We start from the raw sequence: 20,755 nt of genomic DNA, 5'->3' as shown, positions 1-20,755 counted from the left end.
TGGGAGGATGGCTTGAACCCTGGAGGCAGAGGTTGCAATGAGCCAAGATCATGCCACTGCACTCGAGCCTGGGCAACAGAGCAAGACCTTGCCACCAAAATAAATAAATAAATAAATGTGTTTTTAAAAATGCACTGCCCTCCTTTGAAGGCAGCAATGGCTCTATGAATGATCTGTAATTTCTTGAGTCAGCTTGTTTCTTGAGTTGTTCCTCCATGTAGTGAGTTAGTCAGTTAGTTTTGCCTTGCCCCCTTCCTCCACATTGGAAACACTCCAGAGTGACCTGAAGATTAAAAAAAAAAAAAAAAAAAAAACAACGAAAAACCAAACACTGGAGACCTCCTCTTCTTAGAAAAGAAATATATGAATAAAATAACTTTCCATGTAGCCTGGGCGATATGACAAAACCCCGTCTGTATGAGAAATTTAAAAATTAGCCAGTTGTGGTGGTCCATGCTTATAGTCCCAGCTACTCAGGAGGCAGAGGTGAGAGGATCACCTGAGTTCAGGAGGTTGAGGTTGCAGTAAGCCTCAATCACACCATAGAACTCTAGCCTGTCCGATGGAGTGAGATCATGTCTTGAAAAACAAAACAGGCCAGGGAGGCCAAGGTAGGCCGATCACCTGAAGTCAGGAGTTCCAGACCAGCCTGGCTAACTTGGTGAAACCCCATTTCTACTAAAAATAGAAAATTAGCCAGACGTGGTGGCGCATGCCTGTAATCCCAGCTACTCAGGAGGCTGAGACAGGAGAATCACTTGAACCGGGGAGGTGGAGCTTGCAATAAGCCAAGATCGTGCCGCTGCATTTCAGCCTGGGCTACAAGAGTGAAACTCCATCTCAAAAACCAAAATAAAACAAAAATAAACAATGACAACAAATTCCCCATGTAAAATATAAAGTTTTAATAAAACCAATAAAGTAGCTACCACTTACTGAGTACTTACAATGAATCTTTAGATTAGAACTCTTCTTCATGGGGGCAAGGACCTGTTTGTCCCCAGTATCCACAACAGCACCAAGCAGAGTATGTGCTGAAAACATATCAGTGCGTGTAATAAATTCATGCCAGGCACAATGCAAAAAGCTTTACATGCATTCCTAATTTAATCTCAACTCCCTCCTCATCACTTACCACACATACAAACACACAGCTTGGTGAAAGCAATATCTTTAGACCCATTTTACAGGAGATGAAACCAATATTATGAGGGTCGAATGGCTGGACCTGGTGATGCACACCTGTAATCCCAGCATTTTGGAAGGCCAAGGCAGAGAAATCGCTTGATCCCAGGAGTTCAAGAGCAGCCTGGCTGACATAATGAAACAGTGATTGCACCACTGCACTCCAGCCTGGGTGACACAGCAAGACCCTGTCTCCAAATTAAAAATAAAAGAGGATTAAGTAATTTATATTTATCCAAGGTCACCTGGCTGGTAAGTAAATGATCTCTCTGACTCCAGAATCTCTCTTAACCAGGCTTCTATGAATAGAACAAATTTGGAATGTCACTGATCAGAATATTCCATCACCAAGGCAGCATCCCAGTGGGCTAATCCACACCAGTGGACTTGAAACACGCTTTGGGTTGCTGTATGTTAGTATGTTAAAGGTAATTTATAATAATATACCTGTAGAAATAGTAATGTATTTTCTCATACAGTCAATTCTCATTATTATATGTTTATATATATAACAAATATATAATATAATATATAATTATATATTATATATTTGCATATAATTACATCACATGTATATATAAATATATAATGTATAAATATATGTAATGTATAAGTATATATATATTTATATATAAATATATAATGTATCATATATACATTATATATAATATAATGTATTTATATATAAATAGATATAATGTATTTATATATAAATAGATATAATGTATTTATATATAAATAGATATAATGTATTTACATATAAATATACATAACATTTATATTATATATATATCATATAGTCTATAAAGTTGCCACAAACATTAAATTAGCAAATAGTGAACCATTGCTCCTAGAAAGAATACAGCTGGCCCCCCACTCACAATGGTTTGACATACAATTGTTTGACTTTACGATGGCACAAAAGCAATATGGATTCAATAGAAACCATACTTTTGATCTTTTTCCCAGGCTAGTGCTACTAGTGCTATTTGGGGTAACAAATACGTTTTAGGGAGTAGCCACATTTGCAAATATGTAATCAATGAATAATGAGGGTCTACAGTATATACATGTTTATTATTTTCAAAACCTGGGCTGGGCACAGTTACGTTTGTAATCCCAGCACTTTGGGAGGCTGAGGCAGGAGGATCACTTGACCCCAGGAGTTCAAGACCAGCCTGGGCAACATGGTGAAACCACATCTCTACAAAAAATACAAAAATTAGCCAGGCATGGTGGTGTGTGTCTGTAGTTCCAGCTACTTGGAAGGCTGAGGTGGGGGGATCCCCTGAGCCCAGGAGGTTGAGGCTGCAGTGAGCTGTGATCAAGTCACTCATAGCACTCCAGCCTGGGTGACAGAGTGAGACCTTGTCTCAAAAAATGAAAAAAGAAAAGAAAAGAAAAAACAGTTTCAAAGCCCCTTTCCATCTAATGCTCTCCCAACTAGCTATTTTGGGCAGCTCTTCAAAGCCCCTTTTGTCACGCACATCCGTGTGAAGAGACTGCCAAACAGGCTTTGTGTGAGCAGCAAGGCTGTTTATTTCACCTGGGTGCAGGTGGGCTGAATTCGAAAAAGGAGTCAGCAAAGGGTGGTGGGATTTTCATTAGTTCTTATAGGTTTAGGATAGGTGGACAGAGTACATTCTTAAGGGTGGGGAGGATATTACAAAGTACCTTTTTAAGGGCGGGGGAAAATATATCCTATCAGGATGGGGCAGGAACAAATCACAATGGTGGAATGTCATCAGTTAAGGCTATTTTCACTTCTTTTTTGTGGATCTTCAGTTGCTTCAGGCCATGTGGATGTACACGTGCAGGTCACAGGGGATATGATGGCTTAGTTTGGGCTCCGAGGCCTGACATTCCTGTCTTCCTATGTTAATAAGAAAAACAAGGCCGGGCGCGGTGGCTCACACCTGTAATCCCAGCACTTTGGGAGGCCGAGACCGGCGGATCAGGACGTCGGGAGATGGAGACCATCCTGGCTTACATGGTGAAACCCCGTCTCTACTAAAAAATACAAAAAAACTAGCCGGGCACGGTGTCGGGCGCCTATAGTCCCAGCTACTCAGGAGGCTGAGGCAGGAGAATGGTGTAAACCCGGGAGGCGGAGCTTGCAGTGAGCTGAGATCCGGCCACTGCACTCCAGCCTGGGCGACAGAGCGAGACTCCGTCTCAAAAAAAAAAAAAAAAAAGAAAGAAAAACAAAACAAAATAGTGGTGAAGTGTTGAGGCAACAAAAATTTTTGGGGGTGGTATGGCAAGATAATGGGCAATGTTTCTCAGGGCTGTTTCAACTGGGATAAGGGGCAGTGTGGGAACCTAGAGTGAGAGAGATTAAACTAAAGAAAGATTTTGGGGTAAGGGGTGATATTGCGGGCTTGCTAAAAGGAGTATTTGTTGTATAGAATGATTGGTGATGGCCTGGATGTGGTTTTATATGAACTGAGAAACTAAATGGAAGGAAGACACAAGATTCAAATAAGAGAAGGAGAAAAATAGATATTGAAGGACTAAGAATTGGGAGGACCCAGGATTTCCAGTTAGGGAGTGCCCAAGGGGGTTCAGCATAATTGTTTGCTTGGTTGGCAAGTTTTTGGGCTCTATACGTGATTTTTTTTATGTTGTCACATACCAGGCCAGATTAATTTAGGTAAAAACAACACTCTCTATTAAAAAATATACAGATTCCTCTTTTTTTAGCAGTGAGTAAGTCGAGGCCTCAGAGATTTTGGAGGAAAGAGAAATGCAAAGCCAGCAATTGTTTGTTAAAGAAGGATTAGAAACAGCTAGGAGACAGTGAGATTGATAGTATGGTGGAGAAAGCTGGGGAGAGGTAGAGGGTGGCATAAGAATGGGAACCAGAATAAGAGTGAGTATAAAAGTAAAGAATAGGACTTCATCAGGGTGAAAGTATGGAGCGTACCTTGCCCCTGAAGATCTTCTATCCACTTCAAGAGAGACTTAAGGGTGGCGATTTGAGGTAAAACCAGGAGCCACTAAATACCAAGAGCCTGAGAAACAGCTTGGGTGATTTGACTAATAAAGGCCATCTGTTGTCAGCCTGTATATAGGTGGGAAGGCCAAACCAAGGAATTATGTCTGACAGAAGGGAAGAAATGACTGAGGTGGCCTTCTCAGACCCTGTGGGAAAGGCCTCTACCATCCAGTAAAAGTGCCTACCTAGACCAAGAGGTATTTTAGTTTCCTGACTCGGGGTACGTGAGTAAAGTCAATTTGCCAGTCCTGAGAGGGGGCAAATCCCTGAGCTTGATGTGTAGGGAAGGGAGGGGGCCTGAACAATCCCTGAGGGGTAATAGAATAATAGATGGAACACCAAGAAATTATTTTCTTGAGGATAGATTTTCAAGATGGAAAGGAAATGAGAGATTCTAAGAGACAGGCTAGTGGGCTTGTAACCTACATGGAAGAGGTTATGAAATGATGACAGAATAGAATGAGCCTATGAGGCTTGAAGGAGATATTTTCCTTGGTCCAAGAACCATTTGTCTTTTGTGGGAAGAGATTGATAGGTGGAAGTTTCAGTGGGGGAGTAGGTGGGAGTGACCGATGAGAAGAAAAACTGACCCTGAGGGACAGAAGTTGGAATGCTAGCTGCTTCTTTAGCTACCTTATCAGCATAAGCATTGCCCTGAGCAATGGAATCTGATGCCTTTTGATGGTCCTTGCAGTGAATGACTTCAGCTTCCTTTGGAAGTAAAGCAGCCTTGAGAAGAGTTTTTATTAAAGAGGCATTAATGATGGAGGACCCTTGCATAGTGAGGAAACCTCTTTCAGCCCATATCACAGCATGGTGGTGCAGGATATGGAAGGCATATTTAGAGTCAGTATAAATATTGATGTGTAGTCCCTTTGCAAGAGTGAGGGCCCGAGTTAAGGCAATGAGTTTGGCTTGCTGAGAGGTAGTGGAGGGGGGCAGAGAAGTAGCCTCAGTGACAGATGTGGAAGATACTATTGCATAGCCTGCCTTTGCTGGTAAGTGGCAATTAGGCCTGGTGGAACTGCCATCAATAAACCAAGTGTGATCAGGGTGAGGAACAGGAAAGAAGGAAATATGGGGAAATGGAGTGAATGTCAGGTGGATCAGAGAGATACAGTCATGGGGGTCAGGTGTGGTATCAGGAATAATGTGGGAGGCCAGATTGAAGTCCGGGCCAGGAACAATGGTAACTGTGGGAGACTCAACAAAGAGTGAGTATAGCTGAAGGAGCTGGGAGGCAGAAAGTATATGCATCAAATGTGAGGAGGAAAATAGATTTTGAAAGTTATGGGAACTGTAGAGAGTAAGTGGAGCATAGCTTGTGATTTTGAGGGCCTCTAAAAGTAGTAAAGCAGCAGCAGCCACTGCATGCAGACATGAGGACTAGGCTAAAACAGTAAGGTCTAGTTGTTTGGACAGAAAGGCCACAGGGCGTGCTCCCCGCTTTTGTGTAAGAAGTCCGACCACACAGCCCTGCACTTTGGCTGTGTGTAATGAAAAAGTTGGGATGAGTTAGGGAGAGCTAGTGTGGGAGCAGCTTTTAGGGCTGTTTTTTAAGGAATGGAAAGGGGAGTGGGGAAAGGATTTAGGATTTATGGGGTCAGCTAGGTTTACCTAGAACAGAATAATGGGTTGTGGAGGGAGGTATTGAGGATAGGAGAGTATATGGGTTTGGCACTATGGGGTGGATAGGCAAGACAATTTGGTTGATAAGGTGCAGATCCTAAACTAACCTGTAAGACTTGTCTGGTTTTTGGACCAGACCTTTCAAAGTCATGAATTAAACATATTACTTTCTCCACTTAAGAGATTGTAAAATTGAATACATTAGCAGTTGAAATTGGCCTGTTCCTATGTCACACACAGGACCAGTTTCACAGGCTTGAGACCCAAACAGGCACATAGGGCCCTTTGCTCAGAAGGGTCTCACAATTGGCTTAAAGTTTTACTGTCATTACCTTGAACGTCTCCATTGTTTGTTAATAAAGGGTCCAGAAATTTTATTTTCACTGGACCCTACAAATTATGTAGCCAATTCTAGTCACACAGCTAGTAAACAAGATTAGAAACTGGGGAGAAAAGAAAATGCTAAATTATTTACTTATCGAATTGAACAAAACTTTTTTCAAAGTGCCTATTTAATATGATAAAGTTACCACTTACTGAGGGTTGGTTGTATTAAGCTCTTGATATTTATTAGCTCATTTAGTCCTTATGACACTCTGTGAGTTTGATATTATTTTCTTTTTTTTTTTTTTGAGATGGAGTGTTGCTTTTGTTGCCCAGGCTGGAGTGCAATGGCATGGTCTTGGCTCACCACAACCTCTGCCTCCAGGGTTCAAGCAATTCTCCTGCCTCAGCCTCTGGAGTAGCTGGGATTACAGGCATGTGCCACTGCACCAGCTAATTTTGTGATTTTTTTTTCAGTAGAGATGGCTTTTTTTTTTTTTTTTTGAGACGGAGTCTTGCTCTGCCACCCAGGCTGGAGTGCAGTGATGTGATCGCAACCCACTGCAAACTCTGCCTCCTGGGTTCACGCCATTCTCCTGCCTTAGCCTCTGGAGTAGCTGGGACTACCGGTGCCCACCACCATGCCTGGCTAATTTTTTTTTTTTGGTATCTTTAGTAGAGACGGGGTTTCACCGTGTTAGCCAGGATGGTCTCGATCTCCTGACCTAGTGGTATGCCTGCCTCGGCCTCCCAAAGTGCTGCGATTACAGGCGTGAGCCACCGTGCCCGGCCGAGGTGGGATTTTACCATGTTGCCAGTCTGGCTTCGAACTCCCGACTTCAGGTGATCACCTGCCTAGACCTCCCAAAGTGTTGGGATTACAGGCGTGAGCCACCATGCCTGGCCTGGATATTATTTTCATTTAACACATAAGGAAACTGAGGCCCAGAGAAGGTAAGTAACTTAAACAAGATCATACAGTTAGGAGGCAGCACAGGTAAAATATTAATCAAATCTTTTTTACTTAAAAAATATGCTTGTACCACTAGACTCTTACTGTGTCTATTTTGTTTTATTTAGCTCCAGTTGTCAGGCAGCTTGTAATAAGAGTTTGAATTTTGCAATCTTCATGGTGACCTTTTTTTTTTTTTTTTTTGAGACAGAGTCTCGCTCTGTCTCCCGGGCTGGAGTGCAGTGGCTGGATCTCAGCTCACTGCAAGCTCCGCCTCCCAGGTTTACACCATTCTTCTGCCTCAGCCTCCCGAGTAGCTGGGACTACAGGCGCCCACCACCTCGCCCGGCTAGTTTTTTTTGTATTTTTTTTTTAGTAGAGACAGGGTTTCACCATGTTAGCCAGGATGGTCTCGATCTCCTGACCTCGTGATCCGCCCGTCTCGGCCTCCCAAAGTGCTGGGATTACAGGCTTGAGCCACCGCGCCCGGCCATGGTGAACTTTTAACTAAGGCATCGATGTTTTATTTGCAGTTCACCTATAAAATGGGCTTTTATTTTATTTTATTTTTGAAACCAAGTCTCACTCTTGTTCCCCAGGCTGGAGTGCAATGGCGCAATCTCAGCTCACTGCAACCTCTTGCCTCCTGGGTTCAAGTGATTCTCCTGCTTCAGCCTCCTGAGTAGCTGGGATTACAGGTGCCTGCCACCACACCTGGCTAATTTTTGTATTTTTGATAGAGACCGGGTTTCACCATGTTGGCCAGGCTGATCTCAAACCCCTGACCTTGGCCTCCCAAAGTGCTGGGATTACAGGCATGAGCCACTGCACCCGGCCTAAAATTGACTTTTAACAAAATATAAATTAACTCAAGCCAGGGGTGATGGCTTACGCCTGTAATCCCAGCACTTTGGGAGGTCAAGGCAGGCAGATCACTTGAGGTCAGGAGTTCAAAACCAGCCTGGCCAACATGGTGAAACCCCCTCTCTACTAAAAATACAAAAAATTAGCTGGGCATGGTGGTGCACACCTGTAGTCCCAGCTACTCAGGAGGCTGAAGCACGAAAATCACTTGAACCAGGAGGCAGAGGTTGCAGTGAGCCAAGATTGCGCCATTGCACTCCAGCCTGGGTGACAGAGTGAGACTCCATTTCAAAACTAACAAACAAAAACAGGCAATTGACAAACTGACCTTTTTATATTTTATTATTTTATTTTATTTTTTTGAGATGGAGTGATGCCCAGCCTGGGCGACAGAGCAAGACTCCTTCTCAAAAGAAAAAAAAAAAAAAGGTACCTCTCTTCTTTGCTTATTTAGGAAGGAAAAATTGATGGCTCTGGTAGCTTTCCTAAAACAATGTGTGTTTGTGTGATTTCTGTCACTTCAATGTGTTTCAAAGCGTTATTATAAAAATAAACTGAAAACAACCTAAAGTCTAGCAATAAAAAGAATAATTAATGTCAGGCACAGTGGCTCATACCCGTAATCCCAGCACTTTGAAAAGCTGAGGTGGGTAGATCGCTTGAGCTTAGGAGTTTCAGCCCAGCCTGGGCAACGTGGTGAAACCCTGTCTCTACCAAAAGTACAAAAAAATTAGCTGGGCATGGCGGTGCACGCCTGTGGTAGTCCCAGCCCCTCAGGAGGCTGAAGATGGAGGATCACTTGAGCCCAGGAGGCAGAGGTTGCAGTGAGCCAAGATCATGCCACTGGATTCCAGCCTGGGCGACAGAATGAGGCCCCCATCTCAAAAAGAAAAAAGAAAGATGGTGTCTCCCACTCCAAAAGAATTTAAAAGGACTTACAAACATTAGCTGGGTGTGGTGGTGCATGCCTGTAATCCCAGCTACTGGGGAGGCTGAGGCAGGAGAATCACATGAACCAGGGAGTAGGGGCTTGCAGTGAGGCGATATCACTCCACTGGACTCCATCCTGGAAACAGAGCGAGATTCTGTCTCAAAAAAATAAAAAAAATAAAATAAAGAATTTGAAAGGCGAGCGCAGGGCTGGCACCGTGGCTCATGCCTGTAATCCCAGCACTTTGGGAGGTCAAGGCGGGCGGATCACGAGGTCAGGAGATCGAGACCATCCTGGCTAACATGGTAAAACCCCCTCTCTACTCAAAATACAAAAAATTAGCCGGGCGTGGTGGCTGGCGCCTGTAGTCCCAGCTATTCGGGAGGCTGAGGCAGGAGAATGACATGAACCCGGGAGGCGGAGCCTGCGTGAGCCAAAATTGCACCACTGCACTCCAGCCTGGGTGATAGAGTGAGACTCTGTCTCAAACAAAACAAAACAAAACAAAAACAGGCGAGCGCGGTGGCTCACGCCTGTACAATAATTAGTTGGGCATAGTGGCGCACCTCTGTAATCCCAGCTACTTTGGGAGGCTGAGGCATGAGAATCGCTTGAGCCTGCACTCCAGCCTGGGCGGCAGAGCAAGACTCTGTCTCAAAAAAACAACACAAAATAAAAACAAAAGAATTTAAAATTAAAATTAATTTTGTTTGTTTGTTTGTTGCTTGTACCCCCTCCTGAATAGCTAGGATTACAGGCAGGTGCCACCACACGTAGTTAAGTTCTTGAATTTTTTGTAGAGACGAGGTCTTATTGTGTTGCTTAGTCTGGTCTTGAACTCCTGAGCTCAAGCAGTCCTCCTTCCTCAGCTTTCCAAAGTGCTGGGATTACAGGTGTGAGCCACCATGCCTAGCCTAATATTTCCTAGAGTTTATATGCATGAAATCATACACTATACATTCTGATTTGTCTGGCTTTTTTTTTTTTAACTCAGCCTAGTTATTTAGAGATTCAGCCATAATATTGTGTTTATCAACAATATATGAACACAACTCAAAATATAAATATTGATGAATTAGCATCTCAGATAAAAGGAATATATTATATACATACTATATATATAAAAATATATTTTATAACTCAGTGTCCATTGTGTACATATACCACAATTTATTTGTTCTGCTGTTGATGGACATTTGGATTGTTAGAACTTTTTGGCTCATGAAAATAAAGCTTTGGGCTGGGCCTGGTGGCTCTGCTCACACCTGTAATCTCAGTACTCTGGGAGGCCAAGGCATGAGGATCCCTTGAGCCCAGGAATTCAAGACCAGCCTTTGGAACATAATGAGACCTCATCTCTATGAAAAATAAAAACAAAAATAGCCAGGTGTGGTGGCCTGCGCCTGTATCCCAGCTACTTGGGAGGCTGAGGTGGGAAGACGACTTGAGCCTGGGAGGTTGAGGATACAGTGAGCCATGGTCACACCACTTCATTCTAGCCTGGGTGACAGAAAGAGACCCTGTCTCAAAAATAAATAAAAATAAAGCTGTGTAAAAAAAAAAAAAAAGTTTTTTAGGAAGCTGTGATGAAATTAATGTGTTAGTTTTCATATGTACTGATACATTTCTTTATGCATGTGTGTGGAGAATTTCATTGCTCTAGGGTAAATACCTAGGAATGGATCAAATAATAGGAGTATATTTAACTTTTTCAGAAGCTGCATGATTATTTTCCAAAGACATTGTTCCATTTTACATTCTCACTAGCAGCATATGAGAATTCCAGGTCATCCATATCTTTGCTAACACATGGTTTGGTCAATCTTTTTCATTTCAGTCATTCTAGTGGTATATAGTGATATCTCATTGTAGTATTGATTTACACTTTCCTAGTGACTGATGATAATGAATGTAATTTTTTTTTTTTTTTTTGAGACAGAGTCCTGCTCAGCTGCCCAAGCTGAAGTGCAGTAGCATGATATTAACTCACTACAACCTCTGCCTCCCGGGTTCAAACAATTCTCCTGCCTCCGCCTCCTGAGTAGCTGGGATTACAAGTGCATACCACCATGCTCAGCTAATTTTTTTGTATTTTTAGTAGACACAGGGTTTCACCATGTTGGCCAGGTTGGTCTCGAACTCCTGACCTCAGGTGACCCACCCACGTCGACCTCCCAAAGTGCTGGGATTACAGGTGTGAGCCACCACACCTGGCCCCATTTCTTCGTCTTCTGGCTTATATTTTTGCTTGTTGAGGAGTCAGCTGTTGGTTCAATTGCCCCTTCTTTTATTCTTGGTTGCTTTTAAGATTTTCTTTTCTTTTTAAATTCACTGTAATCTCAGCGTGGGCTTTTTAAAAATCCTGACTGCTATTGTTTGAGCTTCTTGAGACTGTTAACTATATCATTTGTCAGTTCTGAATATTTCTCTCTCTTTCCAAATCTTGCTCTGTCACCCAGGCTGGAGTGCAATGGCACAATCTCAGCTCACTGCAACCTTCACCTCCCAGGCTTAAGTGATCTTCCCACCTCGGCCTTCCAAAGTGTTGGGATTATAGGCGTGAGCTACTGTGCCTGGTCACTTTTTTTTTTTTTTTTTTTTTGAGACGGAGTCTCGCTCTGTTGCCCAGGCTAGAGTGCAGTGGCGCGATCTTGGCTCACTGCAAGCTCCGCCTCCTGGGTTCACACCATTCTCCTGCCTCAGCTTCCCTAGTAGCTGGGACTACAGGCGCCCACCACTGCGCCCAGCTAATTTTTTTTTTTTTTGTATTTTTAGTAGAGACAGGGTTTCACTGTGGTCTCGATCTCCTGACCTTGTGATCCGCCCGCCTCGGCCTCCCAAAGTGCTGGGATTACAGGCGTGAGCCACCGCGCCCGGCCACTTTTTTTTTTTTTTGAGACGGAGTCTCACACTGTCACACCAGCTGGAGTGCAATGGCATGATCTCGGCTCACTGCAACCTCTGCCTCCTGAGTTCAAGCGATTGTCATGCCTTAGCCTCCCGAGTAGCTGGGATTACAGGTGCCTGCCACCATGCCCGGCTAATTTTTTGTATTTTCAGTATAGACGGGGTTTCACTATGTTGGCCAGGCTGGTCTTGAACTCCTGACCTCGTCATCTGTCCGCCTCGGCCTCCCAACATGCTGGGATTATAGGCATGAGCCACAGTGCCTGGCCACCACTTTTTAAAAATAAAATCCCTTTGGATACTTATTGGGAAAGTAATACCCAAAATATTAATGGATGTCTCTGGAAAAAGAGTAATTTTAACTTTTCTACTTTATGTTTTTCTGTATTTTCTAATTATCTACCATGAATATGTATTATTTTTTATAATCATGTATTAAACATGTATTTTTTATCTATTACATTATTATTATATGTAATAAACATGTATTATTTTTATAATCAGAAGAAATAATAAATGCTTCTAAAAGCAAAGAACAATGCATAGTATAATTTACAAAAACAATAATATATCCTCTTACCATATCTTTTTAATCTTTGTTTCCCCTGAAGAAAACCTAAAATACAAAAAATTAAACCCTTAAGAAACAATAATAAAAAGTGAGGTGTGGCCGGGTGCAGTGGCTTATGCCTGTAATCCCAGCACTTTGGGAGGCCGAGGCAGGTGGATCACAAGTTCAGGAGTTCGAGACCAACCTGGCCGATATGGTGAAACCCCGTCTTTACTAAAAATACAAAAAAAAAGTAGCTGGGCGTGGTGGTGCATGCCTGTAATCCCAGCTACTTAGGAAGCTGAGGCAGGAGAATTGCTTGAACCCAGGAGGCGGAGATTGCAGTGAGCTGAGATTAACCCACTGCACTCCAGCCTGGGCGACAGAGTGAGACTCCGTCTCCAAAAAAAAAAAAGTGAGGTGTGCTGACCGGGCATGGTGGCTGTAATCCCAGCACTTTGGGAAACTGAGGTAGGCGAATCACCTGAGACCAGGAGTTCGAGACCAGCCTGGCCAACATGGTGAAACCCCATCCCTACTGAAAACAGAAAAATTAGCCAGGCATGGTTGTGCACGCCTGTAATTCCAGCTACTTAGGAGGCTGAGGCACAAGAATCACTTGAATCTGGAAGGTAGAAGTTGCAGTGAGCTGAGATCATGCCACTGCGTGCCAGCCTGGGAGACAGAGCAAGACCCTGTCTAAAAAAATAAGTACATAAAAAAGTGAAGTGTGGGGTGGGGGGCTTGGTGGTGGTGGTGGTGTTATTGTATAGAAGGAAAAAAGAGAAACTGGTCAATGTGATTGTGAATACTGGCTTCTGAGTCAAAAAGACAATCAAAAGTATTTTTTCTTTTGTTTGTAGGACAGCAAGAATCGCTTGACAATTGGTTTGTGAGCATAATGGCATCTATAAACAGAGCCACTGAAATAATTAAAAAACATGGAGTAAGCAAACAACATCTCCTGGAGGAGATAAACAAAAAGCGTGAATCCAACTGCTTGGTGGAACGAAGCAATCAAGTCAGCTTACTGAGAGTTCAAAAGAGGCACTTCCCGGGTGCCTGTCAGTCCTTTACTCATACCACAACCAAAGAGCCTATTCCCGACAGTGGCAGGAGCTCCTGGGTCAAGCTGAGTCTCCTTGCTCACATGGAGAGAAAGCACTTTCCACCAAAAAGTAAGAAGTTATAATAGGAATTTTTTTTTTTTTTGAAACGGAGTTTTGCTCTTGTCGCCCAGGCTGGAGCGCAATGGCACCATCTCGGCTCACTGCAAACTCCACCTCACGGGTTCAAGTGATTCTTCTGCCTCAGCCTCCATGGTAGCTGGGAATACAGGCGCCTGTCACCATGCCTGGCTAATTTTTTTGTATTTTTTAGTAGAGACGGGGTTTCACCTTGTTGGCCAGGCTGGTCTCAAACTCCTGACCTCAGGTGATCCACCCACCTCGGCCTCCAAAAGTGCTGGGATTACAGGCATGAGCCACCACACCCAGCCTATGATAGGACTCTTTTTTTTTTTTTTTTTTTTTTTTTTGAGACAGAGTTTTGCTCTTGCTGCCCAGGCTGGAGTGCAATGGCACGATCTCATCTTATCGCAACCTCCATCTCCCGGGTTCAAGCCATTCTCCTGCCTCAGCCTCTCAAGTAGCTGGGGTTACAGGCATGCACCACCACATCTGACTGATTTTTTTATATTTTTAATAGAGACGGGGTTTCTTCATGTTGGTCAGGCTGGCTTGAACTCCAGACCTCAGGTAATCCGCCCGCCTCGGCCTCTCAAAGTGCTGGGATTACAGGCGTGAGCCACCACACCTGGCCTATGATATGATTCTTAACCAATTTATAGGAAGGATTTGTAGGTATTCCTAAGAATTAGGAATAATTTCTGGGATTTAAAGAGGTACCTGAGTATTGCCCTGGTATAGCATAAAGACAATCTGTTTGAAGGTAAAAGTGTCATTAAACAGGCTAGTGGATTGTAAGATGTATTATAGACCAGAGACTCTCATTTTTTTATGCATACAGAGTCCCAGGCCCCAGCTTCAAGCCATCTCATTCAGTAGGCTCTAGGGAGATGCCTGGAAATCTGCATTCTCAGCAGACTAAGGTGATGCTGATGCCGATGGCCTGAGAACCACATTTTGATAAGAGTTGTTACAGTAATTACAATAGACCACAAAAACTTCAGAAACCTGCTATCTCATCAATTTTTCTGGCCTTTACAAACATTTCATGTGCAAAACTGAGGTGCAGTGGAGATCCTTTTTATAATAAACATCATACAAAAAGCCCTAATAAAATGTGGAGGGGCTGGGCACAGTGGCTCACGCCTCTAATCCCAGCACTTGGGGAGGCCGAGGCAGGCGAATCACCTCAGGTCAGGAGTTTGAGACCAGCCTGGCCAACATGGTGAAACCCCGTCTCTACTAAAAATGCAAAACTTAGCTGGGCATGGCAGCAGGCACCTTTAGTCCCAGCTACTTGGGAGGCTGAGGCAGGAGAATTGCTTGAATACTGGAGGTGAAGGTTGCAGTGAGCCAAGATCATTCCAGTGTACTCCAGCCTGGACAACAAACTAAGACTCCTTATAAAAAAAAAAAAAAAAAAAAAACCATGGAGGAAGGTTGTTGGGGGCAGGGGATGGCATGGTGGTGATGGTGGTGGTATTATTTTATAGAAGGAAGAAAGGGAGCTGATAAATACCTTCATTGTGAATACTTGTTTCTTAGTCTAGGCAGGCAGCTGAGATAGCATTTTTTCATTTATTTGAAAAAAAGAGAAGGGGATGTGTAACCATATCTAATACAACCAACAAGTTACTAATTTAGATCAGAAACAAAAGAATCACCACATTTGAGATTTCACTTATTTGATGTGGCTGTGACTTTACCCTTGCCCAGTGCTCTCAGGAAGTGGAATAGCATGTGATACAGTGTGGTGTAGAAAGCTGAAATTCTCCACTGTGTTTAGAGTTCATCTGTAAGAGTCATGTGTTCGTTTTATTCAAAAATAACTCTAGGGCTGGGCATGGTGGCTCATGCCTATAATCCTAGCATTTTGGGAGGCTGAGGTGGGCAGATCACCTGAGATGAAAGGAGGAAGTATTACATCTCACTTTAAATCAAAAGCTAGAAATGGTTAAGCTTAGTGAGGAAGGCATGGCAAAAGCCAAGATAGGCCAAAAGCCAGGACTCTTGTGCCAATCATTTATCCAAATTATCAATGCAAAGGAAAAACTCTTGAAGGAAATTAAAATTTTCCTTCAGTGAACACACAAATGATAAGAAAGCAAAACAGCCTTATTGCCGATAGGGAGAAAGTTTCAGTGATCTGGACAGATCAACCCAGCCACAATATTTCCTTAAGCCAAAGCTTAACCCAGAGCAAGGCCCTAACTCTCTTCAATGCTGTAAAAGCTGAGTCTCTCTGTCGCCCAGGCTGAAGTGCAATGACGTGATCTCAGCTCACTGCAACCTCTGCCCGCCGGGTTCAAGTGCTTCAGCCTCCCAAGTAGCTGGGATTGCCTGCCACCACGCCTGGCTATTTTGTTTGTTTGTTTGTTTAGTAGAGATGGGGTTTTGCCATGTTGTCCAGGCCAGTTTCCAACTCCTGGCTTCAAATGATCCACCCACCTCAGTCTCCCAAAGTGCTGGGATTATAGGCTTGAGCCACTGCGCCCTGCCAGAAGACCATTATTCTAAGTGAAGTGACTCAGGAATGGAAAACCAAATATTGTCTGTTCTCACTTATAAGTGGGAGCTAAGTCATGAGGATGCAAAGGCATAAGAATGATATAATGGACATTAGGAACCCCAAGGGAAAGAAAGGTAAAAGAGGGGCGAGGGATAAAAGACTACATATTGTGTACAATGTACACTGCTCGGGTGATGAGTGCACCAAAATCCCAGAAATCACTGCTAAAGAACTTAGCCATGTAACCAAAATCCACCTTTACCTCAAAAACTACTGAAATAAAACATAAACAAAAGAAACCACCCTATCTAAGCAGTACTCCTCAACACTCTACAATCCCTTACCCAGCTTTCTTTTTTACCACAGTGTTTTTTTTTTTTTTTTTTGAGGCGGAGTCTTGCTCTGTCTCCCAGGCTGGAGTGCAGTGGCCGGATCTCAGCTCACTGCAAGCTCCGCCTCCCGGGTTCCCACCATTCTCCTGCCTCAGCCTCCCAAGTAGCTGGGACTACAGGCGCCCGCCACCTCGCCTGGCTAGTTTTTTGTATTTTTAGTAGAGACGGGGTTTCACTGTGTTTGCCAGGATGGTCTCGATCTTCTGACCTTGTGATCCGCCCGTCTCAGCCTCCCAAAGTGCTGGGATTACAGGCTTGAGCCACCGCGCCCGGCACCACAGTGTTTTATCACTCCCTAATGAAGGCTAAGCTCCTTGAAGGCAGGGATGGTATCTGCTTTTTTCACTACTTTATCCTCAGTCCCTAGAACAGTATCTGGCACAAATTAGGAACTCAGGAAACGTTTCCTGGCTGATTGAATAAATGTTGGGACATGGAATATACTTTCCCAGAAGTAGTGGTAGAACTTACCTCATTCCTCTCGAGACCAATAGCTATGTCCTTGGGCAGTGGCTCACAAACTTAAGAATTTCTCGCAGCAACCTTAGTTGGTTGCTGTGGAATAATCTTTAGAAATGCAAGAGGATAATAATACAGTATATTTATCCAGCCTGACCAACATGGTGAAACCCCGTCTCTACTAAAAAATATAAAAATTAGCCAAGCATGGTGGCACATGCCTGTAGTCCCAGCTACTTGGGAGGCTGAGGCAGGATAATTGCTCGAACCCGGGAGGTGGAGGTTGCAATGAGGTAAGATTGCGTCATTGCACTCCAGCCTGGGTGACAGAGTGAGACTCCATCTCAAAAGAAAAAAAAAAATACAGTATATTTTGCTGGACATATTCCATAAGAATTGGAAGGCACTATATTCTTTTCCTTTGCATACCTGTGCGAGAGGAAGAAATACTCATTTACTCTTTATTCTTTCAACAAATACATGTGAGTGCTTACTTTATGTCAGGCACTCTTCTACGTGCTTGTCAATACAGTGATGAATAAAATTTTACCTCGGAAAGCTTAGGTTTTGGTGTGCTGGCTCACGCCTGAAATCCTAACACTTTGGTAGGCTGAGGCAGGAGGATCCCTTGAGCCCAGGAGTTTGAGACCAGTGTGGGCAACATATAGAGGCCCCATCTCTATTTCTTAAAAATAAACTTACATTTAATTGGGTAGAGCCGGATAAACAAGTTAAAAAATAGTAAATGTCAGCCGGGTACAGTGGCTCACGCCTGTAATCCCAGCACTTTGGGAGGAAAAGGCGGGTGGATCATCTGAGGTCAGGAGTTCAAGACCAGCCTGACAAACATGATGAAATCCCACAAAAATTAGCCGGGCATGGTGGTGCATGCCTGTAATCCCAGCTACTCTGGAGGCTGAGGCAGGAGAATCGCTTGAACTCGGGAGGAGGTGGTTGCAGTGAGCAGAGATTGCACCACTGCACTACAGCCTGGGCAACAAGATCAAAACTCCGTCTCAAAAAAAAAAAAGTAAATGTCAGATCAGATAGTGATACATGGGTAAGAGCTATGGGGAAACAGAAAACAGCAGGGTGGGGGATAGGAAGTGTTGGATGGAGGGTGTATTGCTGCCCATAGAACTTACTATTACTATCCAGGGCATGAGGGATGACCCAGGACTCCTGGGGTCCTTGAGGAGTCCAGTGTAAACAGGGACAAGGGACAAAATGAGATTAGTCCTGATGGTCGAACCTAGCAGTGGTCTAACTTGGTGGGGAGGCTTGTGTGTTGAGGGGAAGGAATGTTACAGATTTTGCCTAGAGTATTTGGAGTTCTGGGCGCTCCTCTTTGCTTCTATTAATAATGGCGTGAAGACTAGGAAAGAAGTTCTTCTAGAGATTTCCAGGCTCTCTTTTCAATCTTCCACTTGGAGATGTGGAGCCCCAAAGAGGGGCAGTTTATTTAAATACATAGAATTAAAAACACCTGGGTTCAAGTTTTGCCTCTGTCATTTGCCTCTGTTCAAGTGCTGGGATTACAGGCGTGAGCCACTGTACCCGGCTGACATTTACTATTTTTAAACTTGTTTATCTGGGTCTACCCAATGAAATAAAGATACTATACTAAAAGCATAGTATCATGCTTTTAGTAATTTGACTTTTTTTTTTTTTTTTTTAGGAGGCAGAGTCTTGCTCTGTCACTGGGGCTGGAGTGCAGTGGTGTGATCATGGCTCACTGTATCCTCAACCTCCTGGGCTCGAGTGATCCTCCCACCTCTCAGCCTCTCGAGTAGCTAGGACTATAGGCATGTGCCACCATGCCTGGCTAACTTTTGTATTTTTTAAATAGAGACTGGGTTTTGCCGTGTTGCCCAGGTTGGTCTCAAACTCTTGACCTCAAGCAATCTGCCTGCCTCAGCCTCCCAAAGTGCTGGGATTACAGGCATGAGCCACTGTGCCCAGCCATTTGGTGTTTTTTGTTTTGTTTTTTAATTTATTGAGTCTCACTCTGTCACTTTGTCACAAGCTATAGTGCAGTGGCCTGATCTTGGCTCACTGCAACCTCTGCTGGCCGGGGTTCAAGCGATTCTCCTGCCTCAGCCTCCAGAGTAGCTGGGATTACAGGTGTGTGCCACCACACCTGGCTAATTTTTTTTTGTTAGTTAGTTTGTTTTTTGAGACAGAGTCTCGCTTTGTCGCCTAGGCTGGAGTGCAGTGACGTGATCTCGGCTCACTGCGAGCTCTGCCTCCCGGGTTCAACCGATTCTCCTGCTTCAGCCCTCCTGAGTAGCTGGGACTACACGTGTGCGCCACCACGCCCAGCTAATTTTTGTATTTTTTTAGTAGAGATGGGGTTTCACCATGTTGGCCAGGATGGCCTCGAATTCCTGACCTCAGGTGATCCACCTGCCTCGGCCTCCCAGAGTGCTGGGATTACAGGTGTGAGCCACCACGCCCGGCCCATTCGGTGTTTCTAAACCGTAGTTCCTGTATCTGAAACACAATACTCTGCCCTCCAGGGTTATTTTAAAAACCATGAAATGTATTATAAGTTATATAACAAATACTTTTTATTTTTTATTTTTCAGATAATGCCATATTTGGATAAAGTGCATCTCCAGAGACAAAGACACACAGAAATACATTCTCTTTGATTCTTCTTCAGTGTCTAAATTATTTACAAATTATTAATTATAAACAAAATTAAACAAAAGTATTCACTAGATCCCTCAAAAAACATTAAGTCACATAAAACATATTACATCTTTATTCATTCCATTCTGTCATTTAGACTTAGATGATTTGAAGAGAGGATTTGAGTTTTTTAGATACTTTCAAAGATGAATACCTAAGAGTTTACTTTACAGTGATTTCCCCCTCCCCTCCCCCCCTTTTTTTTTGAGACGGAGTCTCGCTCTGTTCCCCAGACTGGAATGCAGTGGCACGATCTCGGCTCACTGCAACCTCCGCCTCCTGGGTTTAAGCGATTCTCCTGTCTCAGCCTCCTGAGAAGCTGGGACTACAGGCTCATGCCACCACGCCCAGCTAACTTCTGTATTTTTAGTAGAGATGGCATTTCACCATGTTGGTCAGGCTGGTCTTGAACTCCTGACCTCAGGTGATCCACTTGCCTTGGCATCCCAAAGTGCTGGGATTACAGGCGTGAGCCACCACGCCTGGGCGATCTTCTCCTTAGTAATCTAAAATGTTTAAATAATAGTTTATATTTGTTTCTATAACTCAGTGGAATATATTGACCAACCCCACTGATCAGGTTGAAGGCTAAAATGTTAACACTTGCTTCTAAATGATAGATTAACTTCCTCTGTTAAAGTTATAGTTTTGATGATTTGAATAAGGAGATATTTGAGAGGCTAATATAAGGTGCCTAGAGACAGGGCTTTCCGTTACATTACATTGTCCATCCCCACAGTGGTGACGGTTAGAATTATCTCATGGCCGCATCCTGTTTGGCTATTATCACATCTGTTTCATTGCTCCTTGGATCACAGTCTTTTCAAATCTTTTTTTTTTTTTTTTTAGACGGAGTCTCACTCTGTTGCCCAGGCTGGGGTGCAGTAGTGTGATCTTGGCTCGCTGCAACCTCTGTCTCCCAGGTTCAAGCAATTCTCATCTCAGCCTCCTGAGTAGCTGGAACTACAGGTGTGTGCCACCATGCCAGGTTAACTTTTTATATTTTTAGTAGAGATGGGGTTTCACCATGTTGCCCAGGCTGGTCTCAAACTCCTGACCTCGGGTGATCTGCCTGTCTCAGCCCCACCAAGTGCTGGGATTACAGGCATAAGCCTCTTCAAATCTTAACTTGGCTTATGTTCCTTTGTGTGGTTAAGAACCTAGTCCATATGCC

The 20,755-nt window shown here is 43.7% G+C and overlaps 1 protein-coding gene across 1 annotated transcript; it reads left to right on the top strand.

Moving 5' to 3' along the window:
- The first annotated feature begins 1,356 nt into the window (after nt 1–1,356).
- SPATA45 (spermatogenesis associated 45) lies at nt 1,357–19,600 on the top strand. Its single transcript, XM_033197370.1, has 3 exons — nt 1,357–1,613; nt 13,204–13,518; nt 19,476–19,600. Exons 2-3 carry the CDS (start codon nt 13,242–13,244, stop codon nt 19,493–19,495), a joined length of 297 nt encoding a protein of 98 aa, XP_033053261.1. The 5' UTR covers nt 1,357–1,613; nt 13,204–13,241; the 3' UTR covers nt 19,496–19,600.
- The last annotated feature ends 1,155 nt before the right edge of the window (nt 19,601–20,755 follow it).

This window comes from Trachypithecus francoisi, unplaced genomic scaffold, assembly GCF_009764315.1.
Source record: "Trachypithecus francoisi isolate TF-2019V2 unplaced genomic scaffold, Tfra_2.0 Lachesis_group5, whole genome shotgun sequence".
Lineage (NCBI taxonomy): Eukaryota > Metazoa > Chordata > Mammalia > Primates > Cercopithecidae > Trachypithecus > Trachypithecus francoisi.
This window is presented reverse-complemented; position numbering and strand designations above follow the sequence as displayed.